This window comes from Rhamphochromis longiceps, linkage group LG2 (genome assembly GCF_057381845.1).
Source record: "Rhamphochromis longiceps isolate RC_006_pf linkage group LG2, R_longiceps_female_GT1.1, whole genome shotgun sequence".
Lineage (NCBI taxonomy): Eukaryota > Metazoa > Chordata > Actinopteri > Cichliformes > Cichlidae > Rhamphochromis > Rhamphochromis longiceps.
In genome coordinates, this window is record NC_140558.1 from 28086847 (window position 1) to 28105478 (window position 18632).

The window sequence follows — 18632 nt, forward strand, 5'->3', positions numbered from 1 at the left end:
ACAAGCATCTCTGAAATCTCATAAAGTGTTGTAAACAAGTATACCCCAAAGGTTCTTGCACATATGCTGGAGATCCAGCCGTGGGTTCTCAGAGGTCAGGCTATATAATTATAGTTGGGGCTGAATCCCATAAAGTCGGCAGCGCTGGAGATGAATGACTGACCACACAGCACACAAGCAGTATTGGTATTTGAGCTGCAGTTTACATCTCTGGATGTTGACAAATCATCACCAGGATCTGCTCCTTATAGCAGCATCAAGCAGCTTTTTCATCATCAGGACTACATGTGCACTTCCTACAACAGTGGCAAAGGGCAAGCTTTATGAAGATGAAAGTAGTCAAAATTGTTACTTTTGTCTGAGCTGCATGGGTATTTCATTGAAGTTAAGTTGCAGACAGAGCCGAGAGGAAGCTAATTCGGATGATGACACTGATGCAGAGGAACGAAGTAGTTGGAGGTGAAGATGGAGAGGGCATGAGGGGATGAGACACAGTCAAGCTTTGAAGCCCAGAAGGAGGTACAGTGTCAGTGTAAATTGAGCGGGAGGAGGTAGATAGAGAGTAAGGGGCCAAAAAGAATAGGAAGAATGAGAAAAAGTGAGTGATGTAAGGGCTCAAACTAGATGCTATTCTGTGTGTGTGAGAGTATGTGAAGGGGGGGCAGAGAAAAAAAGTGCAGCGCAAATGAGTAGTACGAAGAGAGAGGGAGGGGGGGCTGCACAGAGGCTCTGCGGGGAGATCAACACAGCTGTGCAGAGAGACAGAGGGAGTTGCACAGATAGTGGAACAACCAGCAGTAAGACACAAAGGACCAAATATTAGATGCTTTAACGGTAGCCTGAAGACACACAGGGGTATATAATCAGAAGTAAACAAGAAAGTGGACCAATATCAGCCACTGGCAACACTTGGGATACAGGAAGGCAGAAGAGCACAGGAGGAAACAAAAGAGAGCTGAGAGAGAGCAGAAGAGTGACCAAGTGGAAATAAAAAGGAGGACATAAGAGCACGGCTGAGGCAGGTAAGAGTTAGAAATTTGTACGTAAGCAGTGTAAAAGAAAAAAAAGTAAACAGAAATGTTTATTTGAATGTAGATCCACATATAGGCAAGGTAGTATCTGACAATATGCTGTTGTGCAGTTCAATACATGGGAAAAGAGGATAAACCGGAAGACAGATGTGAGGACAAAGGGAAACATGCATGATGCAATGCAAAACTAACACAGCAGGCTTCAGCCTAAGCTTCAGAGCAGCCGGCGAAAAAAATGCATCCAAACAGGAGAATATGTTCACCTGACAACTACAACCTGATAACATTCTGTGCCATTTTGGCCCCTGGCGAAGGGGAATCAATAGTGTTGGTTCGCACAGTCATTTAGAATGGCACTTCAGTGTAAATAACGCATTGAAAATTAAATGCTGCTTTTCTAGACTGCTGGCAATATGGCGATATATTAGCTGCAGATTGCTTTGATGATAACTGAAGCACAATAACATGCAGGACAGATTTGCATGGTTCGGATGAAAGTATAAAGTGAAAGGACAGAAGTCTGTTACTGACAGTGAAATCAATCAGGGAAAGGAGGAGGAGGGGAAGGGTTTCCTGTGAGGATTTCTTCCTTGATGAGAGGGTTAGTTGAAGAATTCTGAAAAACAAAAAATGTGATCGAGGCCACATATATCAGCAGATCAGAGTAACTGCAATATTTAAAAAAATATTAATAAATAAAATAAATGTTAGACGTACATACATGCCTATCTAAACAAAATGTTTGTCTATGTGTGTGTATTTGTGTGTGTCTGCACGAGTGTGTGAAGGCATTGGAAACGCTACTAATATATAATATTGGAGCGAGTAATAGAGGTGGGGATCAATGCAAGTTTACAAAACATTTTAAAACTATCGTGTCAGGGTGAACGCGCAGTTATCTAACAAGAAACGAGTGAGGATGACTGCTGCGTTGCAGACTTCCACTGTGCTTTGTAGTCACATTTAGTTAGTTGCTGCCACCTTATGGTCAAACTGTGTCATCCCAATTAAATGAAAACAGCTCTTGTGTTTGTGTTTTAGTCCTCATCACATCTCTCTGACCTCTGCCAGCTGATCCAGGATGTCTGCCAACCTGTTACTCATCATCCTCCTGACCTTTACGCAGGGGTGAGTGACTCTGAGGTCAAAAAAGCACGCCCACTTGTTTGTCTCATTGTTTCTCTCATTTCCTTTTTCATTTTTCCCTGCTTTTATCAGGAGCTGTGCATTCCATAGCAACCACTGGGGTGAATGGAACGACTCCCAGCTTCTGCCAACAATACAAAAGCTCATGAAAGGCTATAACCGCTACCTCAGACCTAATTTCAATGGTATGAAGTTGCTTGAGACATTTATTTTTTAAGCTTTTTTTTTTAACTTTCTAAAAGTCGTCAGAGCTTCTGTGTCTTTCACTTAAGAGTGGACCAGTTGTACTGTTTCGCATGTGTGTCTCCTGAACAGAGGGCCCAGTGGAAATTGGAATGAGCCTTGATATCGCCAGCATTGATGCCATCTCTGAAATCAATATGGTACACCTTCTATTTTTGTCATCTGCGCGATCAAACGAGGGAGCAGGCGTCTTTATATGTTTTTTGTATCTTTTCAGGACTACACAGCGACAATCTTCCTCCGTCAGCGCTGGCGTGATGCTAGGCTGATGTTCCCCGGTAATGAGAGCGTGAGCGTGGACGGTCGCCTGGTGTCACTGCTCTGGATCCCTGACACTTTCATCCCAGACTCCAAGCGCTCCTTCCTGCACGATGTCACCGTGGAAAATCGCCTCATACGCATCTTCAGCAATGGAACTGTTCTCTATGCTCTTCGGTACATTTCTTTACCGAAGCTTTGACGCTCGCTGACAGCTGACATTTCACGCTGCTGGTCACAGACAAGAAGAAAACAAATCCAGTCAACCGCACACTGCTCTCACGTTCTATATAAAAAGAAAGGGGAAAAAATAACTAGGAGTATGACTAAAAAGCAAATGTCATCCCTCATTCATTCATCTCAGGGGTATGGCTCTGCATTCCTGTATGTTCTGCCCTTCAAACACTTAAGCCTTTGGCAGTGAAGATTTGCAGAGTTCCATATGAGTATTAAAAATCAGGCCAGGCTAATCTGTCAGCTCACACTTCCATATAACTTTTTTTTGACTAGACAGTTTGACAGATGAAAGAAAGGTCAGCTGTGTACAGTATGTTCAGTATCTTCCTTCTTCTTGAGTACCGAAACTGATTGATAGCTGGAGCCATCATCTGATTGTGTGGAGGTGATTGAATGTTGTAGAACTCGAGCAACCTGGCCTCATTTTTGCAATCCGACAACACTGTGCACATAATTCATATGTGAGACACAATGATGATACTCCAGATATAAGTCTTTGATCTCTTGGATGTTCATCAGGGGAGAAGAGTTCTTTATGTTCACTAATAATTAACATCCCCTGTTATAAATCAGCAGAGCTGCAGTCATTTCAGTTGGGTTTTTGAAGCTTGGTAATGAATGCCTGCTTTGAATGCCCAACAGCATCACGGCTACGATCGCCTGCAACATGGATCTGACTAAGTACCCTATGGATAGACAGGTGTGCACCCTTCAGCTGGAGAGCTGTGAGTATTTCACTGTGAGCTCCATTAACCATCAGTCATGTGTGTAGCTGGACATAAATCATCATCATCATCACTACTACCATTTTCATCAGCCTCTGTGTAGTGAGTATGAAACTGAAAGCCAGCTTTACACCAAGCACTTCACTAGCCAAAGGTTAACTACTCTTTGTCCTTTCAGGGGGGTATAACCTACAGGATGTGGTGTTCTACTGGACCAGAGGAAATGATTCAGTGAAGGGTTTGAACACACTGAGGCTGGCACAGTATAGTGTGGAGAGCTACTACACATCAGTGTCAGAGGCTGTGTACGAAACAGGTAACATATTTGAGCTCTCTGGATTTCCTTTGCATGTTAGGATTCATCCAATGGCAGCTGCTATTGGAGCACAAATGCACCACAGGATTGTTTAAATCTGTATTTTTTCCCTCGTTCTTTTTATGTCTCTTTATGTCCTTTGCAGGAAATTACCCCAAGCTGGTGCTGCATTTTGCACTGCGCAGAAATGTGCTCTTCTTCATCTTGGAGACGTATGTTCCCTCCATTCTGTTGGTGGTTCTGTCCTGGGTCTCTTTCTGGATCAGCCAGTCCTCTGTGCCAGCTAGGACCTGCATTGGTCAGTAGCAGACCTCACTCTTTTAGTCCAGGATTTTGGTAACTGTCCATAGAGTGACCATTTCCATATTAGAGGCTGCAGGATTTCATGTATTGGTTTTTCTTTGGTCATATGAAGTAGGGATGAGTTTTAGCATCCCACCTACTTGTAGCATAATTATAATAACAATACTTATATTATTAAATAATTGTTCTCAATATAACAACTATGATGTCTAATGTCTGAGGTTTTCTGACTCTAACCTATGAATAAAAAGGATAACTTTGACCTTAGTCACTAAATAACTCACCAAATGATCAGCAGCTGAAGACACCAATTATAGTAAAAAAGTGCACAAATACATGAATAAATAAGATAAGGGTAGCACGGCATTTACTTTGCTTACACTAATGTTTTGTAGGAGTAGCTAATGGATGATGGGCCTTCACATATAAATAACTGGATATGACTAACTTGAGCTTGTTATATAATAATATACTACAGTATATTTCTAACTAGGCAGCTCATTCTAACTCTTGACAATACTTTAAAGATGTAACTCTTATTGGGATCAACTTGAAAGAAAGGCAGACGTCATGTAAAGTGAGGTCAGAGGTCAAGTGCGACATGATGTTTAGATGAAAAATAATGTGATAATTAGAATCCCCAAAAAGAGTATCATTTTCTTAATGTTGCCAATACAAACAAAGGCAGTAGAATTTTAAGCATCACTTTGAAGATAAAAGGCATTTTATGAAAGCTTGACTTTATTTGACCTTGAAGAAGTCAGAGGTCCAAAGTAAGGTCATACAGTGGCTTGCAAAAGTATTCGGCCCCCTTGAACTTTTCCACATTTTGTCACATTACAGCCACAAACATGAATCAATTTCATTGGAATTCCACATGAAAGACCAACACAAAGTGGTGTACACGTGAGAAGTGGAACGAAAATCATACATGATTCCAAACATTTTTTACAAATAAATAATTGCAAAGTGGGGTGTGCGTAATTATTCAGCCCCCTGAGTCAGTACTTTGTAGAACCACCTTTTGCTGCAATTCCAGCTGCCAGTCTTTTAGGGTCTGTCTCTCTACCAGCTTTGCACATCTCGAGACTGAAATCCTTGCCCATTCTTCTTTGCAAAACAGCTCCAGCTCAGTCAGATTAGATGGACAGCGTTTGTGAACAGTAGTTTTCAGATCTTGCCACAGATTCTCGATTGGATTTCGATCTGGACTTTGACTGGGCCATTCTAACACATGGATATGTTTTGTTTTAAATCCTTCCATTGTTGCCCTGGCTTTATGTTTAGGGTCGTTGTCCTGCTGGAAGGTGAACCTCTGCCCCAGTCTCAAGTCTTTTGCAGACTCCAAGAGGGTTTCTTCCAAGATTGCCCTGTATTTGGCTCCATCCATCCTCCCATCAACTCTGACCAGCTTCCCTGTCCCTGCTGAAGAGAAGCACCCCCAGAGCATGATGCTGCCATATTTGACAGTGGGGATGGTGTGTTCAGAGTGATGTGCAGTGTTAGTTTTCCGCCACACATAGCGTTTTGCATTTTGGCCAAAAAGTTCCATTTTGGTCTCATCTGACCAGAGCAGCTTCTTCCACATGTTTGCTGTGTCCCCCACATGGCTTGTGGCAAACTGCAAACGGGACTTCTTATGGTTTTCTGTTAACAATGGCTTTCTTCTTGCCACTCTTCCATAAAGGCCAACTTTGTGCAGTGCACGACTAATAGTTGTCCTATGGACAGATTCCCCCACCTGAGCTGTAGATCTCTGCAGCTCGTCCACAGTCACCATGGGCCTCGTGGCTGCATTTCTGATCAGTGCTCTCCTTGTTCGGCCTGTGAGTTTAGGTGGACGGCCTTGTCTTGGTAGGTTCACAGTTGTGCCATACTCCTTCCATTTCTGAATGATCGCTTGAACAGTGCTCCGTGGGATGTTCAAGGCTTGGGAAATGTTTTTGTAGCCTAAGCCTGCTTTAAATTTCTCAATAACTTTATCCCTGACCTGTCTGGCGTGTTCTTTGGACTTCATGGTATTGTTGCTCCCAATATTCTGTTAGACAACCCCTGAGGCCGTCACAGAGCAGCTGTATTTGTACTGACATTAGATTACACACAGGTGCACTCTATTTAGTCATTAGCACTCATCAGGCAATGTCTATGGGCAACTGACTGCACTCAGACCAAAGGGGGCTGAATAATTACGCACACCCCACTTTGCAGTTATTTATTTGTAAAAAATGTTTGGAATCATGTATGATTTTCGTTCCACTTCTCACGTGTACACCACTTTGTATTGGTCTTTCACATGGAATTCCAACAAAATTGATTCATGCTTGTGGCTGTAATGTGACAAAATGTGGGAAAGTTCAAGGGGGCCGAATACTTTTGCAAGCCACTGTATTGATGTGATTCACTATATGTTGTCAATACAAGAAATAAGAAAGATGGTTTTAAATAACTCTATATAGCATTACACTGATGTGTTAACAATACACTTCAATTCAATTCAATTCAATTTTATTTATATAGCGCCAAATCACAACAAAAGTCGCCTCAAGGCGCTTCATAGATACACACCACACTTGTAAGATTTTTGTCCATTTTTGACCAATAAATCATTGTGTTGACCTTGGAAACTTTAAGGCAAATATTTAATTGCTTGTTAACATGACCCCACTCAAGCAAATGTGACAGACAGACAGAATAAAATCACACACACACCCAAAAACATGACCTCCTTGATGATGGTAGATACAGAAATACATCACTGATTAAGATTTCACTGAAAAAAACATCAAGTTTTCTGTTTCCACATGTTTGTTTTCAATACAATTTCCCCATACACTGAGTATTTTCTAAGATCTGGATCCTTTAGTCTCACATCTACAGCAGCAGTGATGTTGTTTGCTTGAAGAAAATAATAAAGAGAATGCATAAACAAAAAAAGCCCCTGAAAGAAGAGCAAGAGTAGTGTGGAATGGACAAACTAAATATTTGTTTGCTTGATTTAATTGCTGGGACATGCTGGAAATAAAGAAAAAAATCCCAACCCTCTGATCTGTCTGCAGGAGTGACAACAGTGCTGACGATGACAACTCTGATGATGGGTGCCCGCACTTCCCTGCCCAATGCCAACTGTTTTATAAAGGCCATAGATGTTTATTTGGGCATCTGTTTCACCTTCATTTTTGGCGCACTGTTGGAGTATGCCTGCGCTCATTTTTACACCATGCAGCACCAGACCATTGAGGATTTATATCGGGTGAGACACATAACCATGACACAGATAAAAATGGAAAGATTCTCTGTTACTGTAAACATCAATCCATCGGTTTATCTGCCCATGTAACAGGACCTTCTGAGGGAGCTCAGCGAGTCTAATGGAAATGGCTCTATCCCCATCGTCAACTCCAGCCAGCCAAATCAGTCCGTGGAGATCGGCTCCACCGCAGAGGACTCCACGGAGCAGTCAGCCAACAGCGACACCAAGAACCACACAGGAACAAAAGAGAAGGCGCCAAATCAGGGCTGCGGCTTGTCGTCAGTGAGAGACGCATCACGTAAGGCGGCATCTGTCTTCATTGTGGAAAATCCACACAACATTGATCGCTATGCCCGCACAGTTTTCCCCACAGCATTCCTCTTTGTCAATATCCTGTACTGGCTTTATTATCTCTTTCTGTAAGTGCTCATTCCAAGCCGTGGAAAGTTTAATTTCACCAACCTGAAGCTGCTCTACCTCCTCATTTAAGATCCAACACCAGTCGCCATGGTCTGAATACGAACGGACCTGACACAGCTTATTTATTGGATGGCGAAAAATCAATTGGTCAGGACTACGCTCTGCAACAAGGGCCGTTATTGATTGTGTGCAAAGAGTTGGCTCCCAGCACATCAGCATGTAAGCATGGTAATGCAAAGCCTGTATTGTCTACTGACCAATCCATAGATCAAATAAGGAAGAGTTTAGAATGAATAGGATGCTGAACAGCACCACACAGTTGGTTGCTATGCATTGTTTGCATGAGACCATATACTGTATGATTATGTTTCGCCGTACAATGTGAAATTAAAAGCCTACATCAGTGACTGGAATGTGTCGGTGCATTTTATGAGAAGGAAATTCAGTCTGTGCTTAGTAACAAGTTAATTAAACAGGAATTGTTTGGGAAAATAAGAGACACATTTATTATTCCCTCATCCGGGTACGAGAACAGTAAAGTGCAACAGGCGACCACAGGTTTGGTAAGGAAGGTGTTAAAATGACATTTGATGATTTCATTAAAAGGAAAAGACAGATTTCTATCACTGATAGCACCACTTTGTTAGTAACTCAATGATCTGTAATGTAAGTATTCAGCTGTATTTAAATGTGTGCCAAAGAGGGTGATCAGGACAAGCATGGATTTACTTTGTTTTTTACCCAGAATCCTCTATGGCACGTACCCGAATACTGACTTCAGGCAGAAAAATGCACAAAAAGTTTTAGGCACTTAAAAGGAGTAGCAACATTAGGGATATGAGCCACTGTGGAGTCATTAAAGAAACATCAAGAAATAGAGAGACTGCTGCAGCAGATGGTATTATCTGAAGATTAGAGAGTCACTATGGGATTACTTGATGCAACTCAGAGAGCCTGAACCCCCAGAGGAACATACCTGCCAATTACCTTGGAAAACTGTGCCTAAAACTTTTGCACACTTTGTGATGAGGAATGAAGCGCTGTACAGTATTTTAAGTACAAACACATATAGAACAGTAGTTGGCGCTCATTATGTACAGGCAAAACAAAAAAGATTATGTCACCTAAAAGGCACATCATGGCTTAAACTGTCTTTCATTCTCAAAGCTTCCGATACGTCACATTGCTTTGGCCTTCTTTTTTCCCCTCACGACACCATTTAAACATTTCTGGCTCTTTTCCACACTACATTTTATTCATTTGTAGTGCTTTCCATACTTTTATGTTGCCTTTCTCTGCTGAACTTACCCTTCTTGATTTTTTTGTTTTCCTTTTCCAAAATTTTAAACTGCACCTTTCCAGAAAGTGAAAATACTTGGCTACAGACCGTAAACAGTCGTTGGAAATATTCAGTAAGCTGTACCACCACCTAGTGGCTGATTTCTTTCATTACTGTTTATGCAGTTTCTCAGCAATCCAAAAAGGAAACAAGTCTTGACTTTCATTTATAAATGGCAAATTTTAGACAAAGGGTCCAAAGTCTCTTCCAGATATGCATTATTTCCCTTGTCATCCTAGGTTCCTTTCTTTGACTCCCATTCCTAGAGAAAGAAAATCAGATTTTTTTTTTTAATGATGTGAAAACGGATTTCAATTAATTTCACAGGAAACACAAAAGTGTACTTATATCATTAAATAGTTGTTTACAGTAATCTAACAGAATGAAAACCTAAAGCTTTTTGGGGAAAAAATGAAATGAAAAACAAGGTCATGGTGCACTAAATTGTATTCACTCGTCTGCCTTCACACACATATGAACTTGAGTGACTTCTCATTCCGAAGCCATTAATATGACATTGGCCCACCCACTGATGCTATAACGGCTTCAACGTTTCTAGGAAGACTTTCCAAAAGGTTTAGAAATGAGTTTATGGGAATTTTTGCCCATTCTTCCAGCGGCAGACACTGATGTTGGATTGAGTCTCCGCCCAATTCATCCCAAAGGTGTTGTGTTGGGTTGAGGTCAGGACTCTGTCTTTATGGTCCTTACTTTGTGCACTGGTGCACAGTTATGTTGTAACAGGAAGCAGTCTACAGTCCAGTGGCAGAATGCTTCACACCACTGCGCCTGACACTTTGAATCGAGCTTGGTGATGTAAGGCTTGGATGGAGCCGTTTCCATGACACTCTCTCCACACTATTCTTGAGCTAATCTGAAGGCCACATCAGAGGTCTGTAGCAGGAAGCTGACAAGCTCTGTGCACTACGTGCCTCTGACCCCACTCTGTGATCTTACATGGCCTACCACTTCATGGCTGAGTTGCTGTTATTTCTAATCACTTCCACTTTGTTATAAAACCACTAACAGCGGACTGTGGAATATTTAGTAGTGAGGAAATTTCACGACTGGGCTTTTTTCATAGGTCCTGAGCTCCTGAGAGCGACCCATTCTTTCACAAATGTTTTTAGAAGCATAAATAGGTGCTTGACTTAATACACCTGTGGCCATGAAAGTCAATGGAACAATATGGTGTATTTGTAATGCTTCAATTTTGCAATACACTTTTTTTTATTGCTGCTTCCTCGTAGACCGCCTCACATTTCATTAACACATAGAGCCACTAATATCTACATTGAGTGCACTATCATATGATGACTATCTATTTATGTGCGAACTGTGAAAAACCCATTAGATGATGGTACATGCCGCGGTGACTCTATTAACTCCCTGAGGAGACTGAAAAGAAAACATGACAATACACGACAAGCTGAGCAACTGAACTGCGTGCAGCAGAACGGATGAATTTCATCACTATTACCTTTGCTTTCTGCATGACAGTTCCAGTACAAGAAGCGTAAACAGACGGTGGCCTCCTACGCAGCTCTGCGGCACAATTTACTGGTAAAGAATCACTGTAGATATTCTGGATCTTCTTGCTAGAAGCCTGGACAATATAGAAAAAGGATAGAAGTATATAAAAATCTTTGTATGCAGAGGGCCTGTCTTTCTACATTAAGCATAAGCGGTACCTGAACAGGAGGTTTAGCCTCCGCTGATGCCCCCAGGGTTCCTCCTGCCAGGCTCTTATTTAGGTTTTCTTTGACCTGAGTCAGTTGAAGTTCCAGGTCCACCCTCTCTGCCTCTTTAGCTCGACAGGCCTCCTCCAACTGAGCCACACGCTTGTTCAGGAAAGACTTCCTCTTATCTGCCACACAGATTCACAGAAATAGATCAAAACAAGAAGATACGCATTTGTACGTTCATATCCTTTGCATTATAAATAAGTCTTAAAATTCCAGTTTTCAAAATAAAGCACTTACTCAAGTTCTAAATTTATTGATTTTACAATAAATCAATCTCAATCTCAAGAGAAAAAAAATTTGTTTATTTTGGTTTTTTTTTTATTTATTTAGCGATGAAATTTATTAGACCACCTGTTAAAAAAAAGCAAGAAAACAAAAATATTCTAGAAATTTGCCCAAAACTTGTTTAAGACTAAAAAAAGGAGAAAAAGTTGTATCATTATTTAAGACGCAAATAGCAAACTGAATTCACATTTTTAAAGCCACCGGACTTCTGTATTTGGAAATTAACCAAGAATAACATTCAACCACTAAAACACATTTTTAGTATAAACTTATTTTTAATAATAATGTGCTATCACTTTTTGTTTTTACTTTATTTTGTAAAACAGTATAGTCGAATATTACTGGATAACAACAATAATTATATTTTAGCATTAAAAGTACAATTTCAAGTAAAAGACTTACACATACTGCTCAACTAGCCTGAAACAAGTTATTAACATTAAAAAAATATTTCAACAACTGCAGCATAAACCTCACAATGCAGGATGCTGTTATAAATTTTTTAAGCACTGTATAAAAAAATCGAATCTAATTATGAAACCTAAAAATACTACTTAGATGTTTTTAAAGAAAACATTTTGCTTCATTAAAATGTGTTGATGATCTAAAATGTAATAGGTTTCATATAGTTGTGTTTCTGTGGCACAGTTATGATTGTTTCCTCTGCCTCTGCTGGAAGCACGCCACACAGTACTAGAGGAAATTAGGTAATTAGAGATAGCAGACATTTTTTTCATAAGCATGTTGTTTCATGTAATAATTTTAATACAAATGCTGCATGGGAAACTTCTGCTCTTTCATGGCCTTATAATAAAGGAGGTCACAATGCGGGGTCATATAAAGAGCCGTGATGCGTTATGATGTAAAGGACGTCTGGCAAATTTGCACAAACACACCAATGAATCCTGCAAAAATAAGACTAAAATCCTCCCATGTTTTTTTTTTTTTGTGCCTTGTAACTATGTCTTCATACATTAGTTAATCATCGAGAGGGTACATGCATGTTTTAGTTGTGTTTTTCATTTTGGGACTGCTTCAACAATAAAGAGCAACCATTCATGCCTGACTTTATATCTTCTTACCTGCAGCTGTCTTCAGCTCTTCTTTCAGCTCTCTCTTCTGCTGTCGGAGGGTTACTAGTGCATTACGTATGCCATCTCGCTCTTTCTCCAGCTCCTCTTTTTCTCTGAGGTAGCGTTTGGCATCTTCTTCTGCTCGCGTTTTCCCATACCTCCCGTACTGGCTGGTATCTGGATGAGAGCAAAGGTTAAAGGTCAGATGTACAGGGGTTATGGGAATAAGACAAAACCCTCTCACGGCAGCCTGTCTGCATAATTAATGCTATGCTCTCCGTGGGGGCAATATGAAGCTGCCTGTAAGTGTCACATGGATGTAGAGCATGGTCGTTTTTTACAACAGGCCAGAGAGAGACAGCGTTCATTTTTCTAGAAATTGTGTGGCTTTAATATTAGAGAACATAATATTTTTGTGTTCATGTCCCATTTATGTTTCAGAGGATGTTTGATTTTTCTTTCTTTCTTTAAGCATCAGACATTAAACTTACTATCTTACCATGCTCCACTCACCCCAAAGCAAACCCTAACCTATAATGGCCATAATACAGCGTTGTAAATTCAAGGAAACCCGGTGATATGGTTGCAGGAATTAAAGATAAACACACACACTCCTGCGGGGTAAGAGGTCAGAGGGTGAGGCAGCAGATCTAATGCGAGTGTCCAATAAATCTCAGGTTACATCCTGCAGCTCTCAGCCCATGGAAAGCGCGGCTTCTTTGATGTGCCAGAAGGTGACAGCGAAGACCACAGCGGAGACACGGCAAGAAGAGGAACCCTCGCTAGAAATCCGCACTGATATCACTTTTCTGTAACTCAGACGCTCATCTCCTTCACTTGTGCAGCAGAGAGCGAATGACAAAAGGGAGCAAATGGGAGAGGCCAGAGCAGAGGGAATGGAATATGGGCGGAAAGTGAGAAGATGATTGAGTGAAGAGAAGAAAAGAAGAAATACTGAGCCAGATGACTGCTCAAATTTTATGACTGCCAGTGCTTAAGCCCACAACTCGAAGGAGTGTAAGCTATATGAGCTCAAGAGCACTGGAATCTATGACTTAGTGAAATATTGATGTATTAAGAAGAATTATTTCTCCCCCCACCACAGTATTTTGAGCTGTTTTTATGGGGTTTTTTTTAATCACACAGATGTAAATCAAGGATCAGTATAAAATAGAAAAAATACTTAATATAACAACAAAGTATATTAATAAACTCAGCCTGTAAGTTAATAAATGTGAAGTCAGCTCCTTTCAAAGTAGTTGAAAAAAGACACCAGCACTGCTCATAAGGCTGCACATTAAACAATAAATGGCAATGTTTCAAAGTTGTAAAGCAATATTTTAAGTTTCATACTGACAGAACAATAAAAAAAGAGAATTGCCTTAAAAATTGTTTAAAACAATCAGTTTACCACAAATGTAACAAGTCAGGAGACAGTTTAGTCACACTCCGAAGAGGGGCGTTTAAAGATGTCTTCCTTTTTATTTAGGAAGCATTGAATTAAAAGCTAAGTATGTAAATAAAATAGAGGATTTTTTGTTGCTCTTTGGAAAATCCTAGAATTTATTTCACAAGGTTAGACTCAGCACCACTTGATGAACTGCAAGTCACACTGGAAAACAAACTGAGCACACTTACGTGAGCCTATTCGCTTCAGGGAGACTAATGGTTTGGTTCTGTCAGAGTCGCTGCTTGAGAAACTTGAGCGCCGTTTCCCTGTATTCCCAGACTGCTGCCTGCGGTTCTCTCCTGACTGGGTGGAGCAGAGAGAGGGCGGGGGGAGTGACAGATGTGGGAAGAGTGAGGGCAGATCAAGAAAAGTTAAATTTGTTTATCAGGATATGCAGTGAACGTGTCTCGGGATTTAGTGATTTGAGACTGCTGTGGTGTGCGTGTGTGTGTTTTTGGTTGTAGGTGGTGAGAGGCATGTGTTTAAAGTGCATGTTAATGGGGTTAAGAAAGGAGTTTACAGGCTGTGAAACTGCTATGACCTCTTGCCTTCCTGTCACCAGTCAGAGCACTTTATCTTTTTTTTCCCTAATGCGGACACCCTGATCTTTCTGTGGTAAAAAAAAAAAGGCATCATTGATAGGAGTGCAGCAGAGCACTGTCTATTTATTTGGGTGACTGATGGGATGTCAGACAGCGAAAACCCAAACAGCTGCATGCCCATACATCTTCTGATCTGGTCACATCAAAGTTAACGCGTGATTTCTGAGCGTGAGTGTCCTGCTTACCTGCAGATCCTCGTTAGGTACCTCATCGTATGTTCTAGAATCTGTGGAGGTGCTGCTGGAGGAGGTAGCCCACCTAGTTTGAGAGACAACAGACAAAGTAAATTTACATAAAAATGATGTAAGCAAAAACATCGCTGCTTTGGTTGATGGCCTAGCTTTGAACTTGTCCATGGATCCTGACCCCCTTCCGCTTCATCTCACTCACAGGAAGGAATGCCGCGCAGCATCACGGATGTTAGCAATGGTTTCCACATCTACATAGTCGTAATGCAGTGATTCTGGGTCTGTCGCAGAGCCCATTTCTGCCAGGAGGAGACCGAGCCACCGTCCAAGCTCCTCTGAGCTGCTTGCCTGACAATTTAAAAGAAAGGCATTGGATAAATAAATAAATAATCAAGTTTAATATTCAATCTACTTAAAGACTGTGGTGATGTATGGGATGTGAATGGTCGTGTGATATGCACGTTAGTATGCATTCGGATTATTTCTGAAGCTTTTGTACAGATCGTGATTGTTTTTGCTTTGCAGGTATTCGAGTGGATGAGAGAAACATCTGGCTCATTAGCTGATAATTGCTTCACAGTCTGTTTATCTGAGCTCTTTTCACTGAAACAGCTGCCCAGTGCTGACCGAGTCGAGCTGACGAGAGTGATGAGATTGAATCAAAACATTAACCCGACAATAAGCCTACCACCTCTGTTGGGCAGATGGAGACTGTTGAGCTGGTTAAAAATATCTCCCTGCTTATGTTCTTATGAAAGATGACTCTTTTCAATTCTCACAGATTCGACCATTCTGGTAATATCGTGCAGCTTTGAAATAATCAAACAAGAAGCACACCTCCAGGGCAGCCACTTCTGTGCTGTCCCGTAAGACACGGAAGGCAAAGGGGTGCTTGGGTCCGAGTCCCGGAACCACCTCACAGCCGTGGAGAGGAAGGGAAGGGAGAGACATCCGAGGATCTCCTTTGTCGTTGTAGAAGTGCAGGGCACCTCTGCACACGCAGCACCACTGCTCCCGCCACACCTGGTTCACCAGCACTGACAAATGGCCTGCATAGCGAGGAGAAAAGGAAGAGTTACGCATTCCGCAAACTTGGACTCCTGAAGCACGACATTGAAGCGGGCTCTGACCTTGCCGAGGATCGCTGTATGTCCGTGGGTCACTTGTCCGAGTTGACTTCTTCTTTGAGAAGCTGATGATGCGTGTGATCTTACGCCCCGCAGCAAAAGGACCCCGTTTCACCTTACCTAAAAAAAAAAATTAAAAAGAGTTCAAAATCAGATGCTTTTGTTTGGATTTATCTGTGTCGTTTGGGAACTGTATTCCCAATCTGTTTTATTTTATCAACATGTTTCAACAGAATCCTTCCCATCTCATATGGCATAAATGCAGCAATATGGAAGAGTCACACAAATTACATCCCAGCAACCTCTAATTGGAACAGCTGCAATGCTTTAAGACTGCGTGCATCTCTGCCTTACCATTCTCTCTGCAGTTCTCTCCAGCTGACACGCCCACACTGTCTGAATCTGATGTGTTCCTCTCCGCAGACAACCTCTGCAGAAGCAAACACGCCAACACAAGGTTAGATTTTATCAGGGCCCAAGGTTTCATTCTAAGCTAAGCTGGTCTACACTTGCCTTTGACTAATAAAGAGCTAAATAACTATACTTTAAAGGCATTTCTTCTCATACATATCCACCTTCTTAGACGTCTTTCTGTCATGCTGTTTCCTAAATACAAACACATGGCATAATTAAACAAATAGTCTCCTTCCAGCTCTATATGGGCTCCCCTTGTTTTAGTATTTGTTTTTGTATGAGAGCCTGTTGCAGATTGTGATCTAATAAACTCCTAAAGAGGATGTGCCTCTTCCGACATTGGCTCACCACCACCTCCGTCAACGAAGTCTTAACTCCTAATTACCCTGCTTATCTCCTCTTTGTTCTGCGAGCCAAACACAGGTATCTGTGTTGAGCCAAACAATTGTTTAGGAAAATTGATGCTGACAGCACAATTGCTGCTTGCTGCTGAGCATTCCTCGCCTCAGCTGCTGTAAGGAAGAATTACGGACTTCGGGGATATAACAAAAAAAAACCCCACAAGGATACACTCACATAAACATCCTCTCTCTCACGCTTACCTTATCAAGTTCACATTTTCTGAGAATGACAGGAGATGCCGATTCCTCGGGTGCTGCGCTCTGACTGCTCACCTCTCTGACAACCTGCGGGAAAGTTTGCACTTATCACTCTGGACTGGATGCTAACCCCCCCCCCCCTCGATAGACCATTGATGATTGGCAGCTATACCAGAGGAAAATACATGACTCCTGCATAAAATTGCAGCATGCTAAAATTACCGTAAGCCACGTGTGGGCCTGCTCTTTGCTCTGTACCGCCAGCACCAGCGCGTCCCCATTGGGTAAGGTAAAGCGAAGCTCATGATGCTTCCTCTTGGTGTCTTTGGGGACGTAGACTACAGTGCATTGGGGCAGCAGCAGGTCCACGTAGGGGGACATGTCTTTGGAACTCTTATAACACTGCACAAAGAACAAAATGTGGTACGTGTGAGGGGGGAAAAAAGGAAAGATACATAAGTAAAGAACATCCTTTAAGGAAGATGAGAAAGTGCAGCATCTCACTTGTAGCCTGTTGTCCCGTATGACAGTGAGCTGCTTGGCCCACTGCCCAAAGCGTTTTTTACGCAGCAGGAAGGCACAAATGCGACAGTCCCTGGCAGGAGGCATGGAGCTCTCATCGGAGGGCCACTGATGAGTAAGCCGGACGCTCGGGCTCCTCTCTTCCTCGTCTTCCTCGTAGGACTCGTAAGAACTGCTCAGAGCATCAGAATCATTGTCTGTTGAAGCAATGAGAAAGACAGAGAGAGGGAAAATGTCAGCTTTATTTGTTGGAAAAACACAGGATTTATCCGGCGATCCTGGAAACGTGTGGGTGTTCTCACAGGAGTTTTTGCGACGTAGGTTTGAGCAGGTAGTGGGGTATTGGTTTTCTGTATCTTCATAGCCATCTTCTATAGAGTTAGGAGGGCTGGACCTTACTGGAAAGGGAAGGAAAAAATGCAATTTAGCTTTTGTTGCGCTAATTATCTGTGGTACATCCTGCTATATGATTGTGTTCATATCAATTATATCCTGTGCATGGAAAATTCTAGAACACTAAGGTCACTGAGTTCAACTGAGGTGGGAACATGCTGACCTCTTGTTATTATATACTCAGGCATCTTGCCAGGGCCCAGGGGCACTGCTTCTTCGTAGTACTCCTCTGGAGGAGGGGTTGTGGGCAGCGGGGGTGGCGAGTCAGCTGAGTGTGGGGCGACACAGCTCTGCTAAGGGAGACACATAAATATAAACAAAGCTCTCAAATTTCCTCTATAGCCAAAAAGGCCAAAAGAGCTACATAATCAAAGAGACGCACAGAATAACCCTGTAAAAAATTCCATAAATTAGACGCATGGGCTCTGGGCGGATCCCCAAGTCTTCACTCGTCCAGCAGTTTACAGAGCAATGAGCATGTCGAGCAAAGGGAAAACCCCACAATATGGAACACAGTCTCTGGTTTTCATCGCCTCTTTTGGATTTGCAATTTGCAAAGTGCAACTGGGGCAGCGAGTGCTGAAAAGACTGATATTAAACAGCTTACAGCCCACACACGGAATCCTTTCACCTTCAGGACTTTAAGCCAATATTTAGTTAATTTCCAAAATATGAGTTCTCATATTTTCTCATATTTTTCACTTGCCTTTTTCGAAGTTTCAGTTTGTGCATTCTTGTTTTCTTTCACATCATCAGAAACATCCTTTAGGTCTCCAAGCTCACAATCTTAAAAAAAAGAGACATTCATTTATTCTCGTTATGTTAAGGGCAGGGAATTTGCATAAGTGGCTTTCATTTGATCTCACTATGGTGGAGCTCACCAAATGTCTCAAAGAGAGACTCTACAAAGCTCGTGCCATTTCTGTACACTGATGAGTTCATGTAGATGTAGTCTGTTCCTGACAC

General features: G+C 41.8%; 2 protein-coding genes across 5 annotated transcripts in view; one reads left to right on the forward strand and one right to left on the reverse strand.

Annotated features, from left to right (window-relative positions):
- Positions 1-739: 739 nt before the first annotated feature.
- gabrp (gamma-aminobutyric acid type A receptor subunit pi) lies at positions 740-7932 on the forward strand. Its single transcript, XM_085421130.1, has 10 exons — positions 740-1022; positions 2073-2159; positions 2250-2362; positions 2493-2560; positions 2638-2855; positions 3558-3640; positions 3819-3956; positions 4102-4254; positions 7316-7509; positions 7600-7932. Exons 2-10 carry the CDS (start codon positions 2113-2115, stop codon positions 7930-7932), a joined length of 1347 nt encoding a protein of 448 aa, XP_085277256.1. The 5' UTR covers positions 740-1022; positions 2073-2112.
- The window catches only part of afap1l1a (actin filament associated protein 1-like 1a), a 28742-nt gene continuing 16857 nt past the window's right edge, over positions 6748-18632 (reverse strand). For 3 of the 4 annotated variants that reach the window (XM_085421118.1, XM_085421109.1, XM_085421092.1), the window contains exons 3-19: positions 18548-18631; positions 18373-18452; positions 17830-17959; positions 17576-17671; positions 17256-17470; positions 16974-17153; positions 16755-16838; positions 16093-16168; positions 15742-15858; positions 15449-15660; positions 14814-14959; positions 14609-14681; positions 14010-14124; positions 12381-12548; positions 10960-11135; positions 10749-10874; positions 6748-9530 (exon numbers count right to left, since the gene is read on the reverse strand). In XM_085421118.1, coding sequence (XP_085277244.1) covers positions 9504-9530; positions 10749-10874; positions 10960-11135; positions 12381-12548; positions 14010-14124; positions 14609-14681; positions 14814-14959; positions 15449-15660; positions 15742-15858; positions 16093-16168; positions 16755-16838; positions 16974-17153; positions 17256-17470; positions 17576-17671; positions 17830-17959; positions 18373-18452; positions 18548-18631 — 2105 coding nt within the window. In that variant the 3' untranslated portion in view covers positions 6748-9503. The remainder of the gene's footprint in view (positions 9531-10748; positions 10875-10959; positions 11136-12380; positions 12549-14009; positions 14125-14608; positions 14682-14813; positions 14960-15448; positions 15661-15741; positions 15859-16092; positions 16169-16754; positions 16839-16973; positions 17154-17255; positions 17471-17575; positions 17672-17829; positions 17960-18372; positions 18453-18547; position 18632) is intronic. The other variant, XM_085421100.1, reaches the window with a different exon arrangement.

What these genes read in the sequence shown, in the direction of transcription:
- gabrp (XM_085421130.1), top strand. Translation starts at nt 2,113, where the DNA reads ATGTCTGCCAACCTGTTACTCATCATCCTCCTGACCTTTACGCAGGG. An exon ending in CTCCTGACCTTTACGCAGGG is followed by an intron (nt 2,160 to 2,249) that starts GTGAGTGACTCT and finishes TGCTTTTATCAG; the next exon opens with GAGCTGTGCATTCCATAGCA. An exon ending in GCCAGCTAGGACCTGCATTG is followed by an intron (nt 4,255 to 7,315) that starts GTCAGTAGCAGA and finishes ATCTGTCTGCAG; the next exon opens with GAGTGACAACAGTGCTGACG.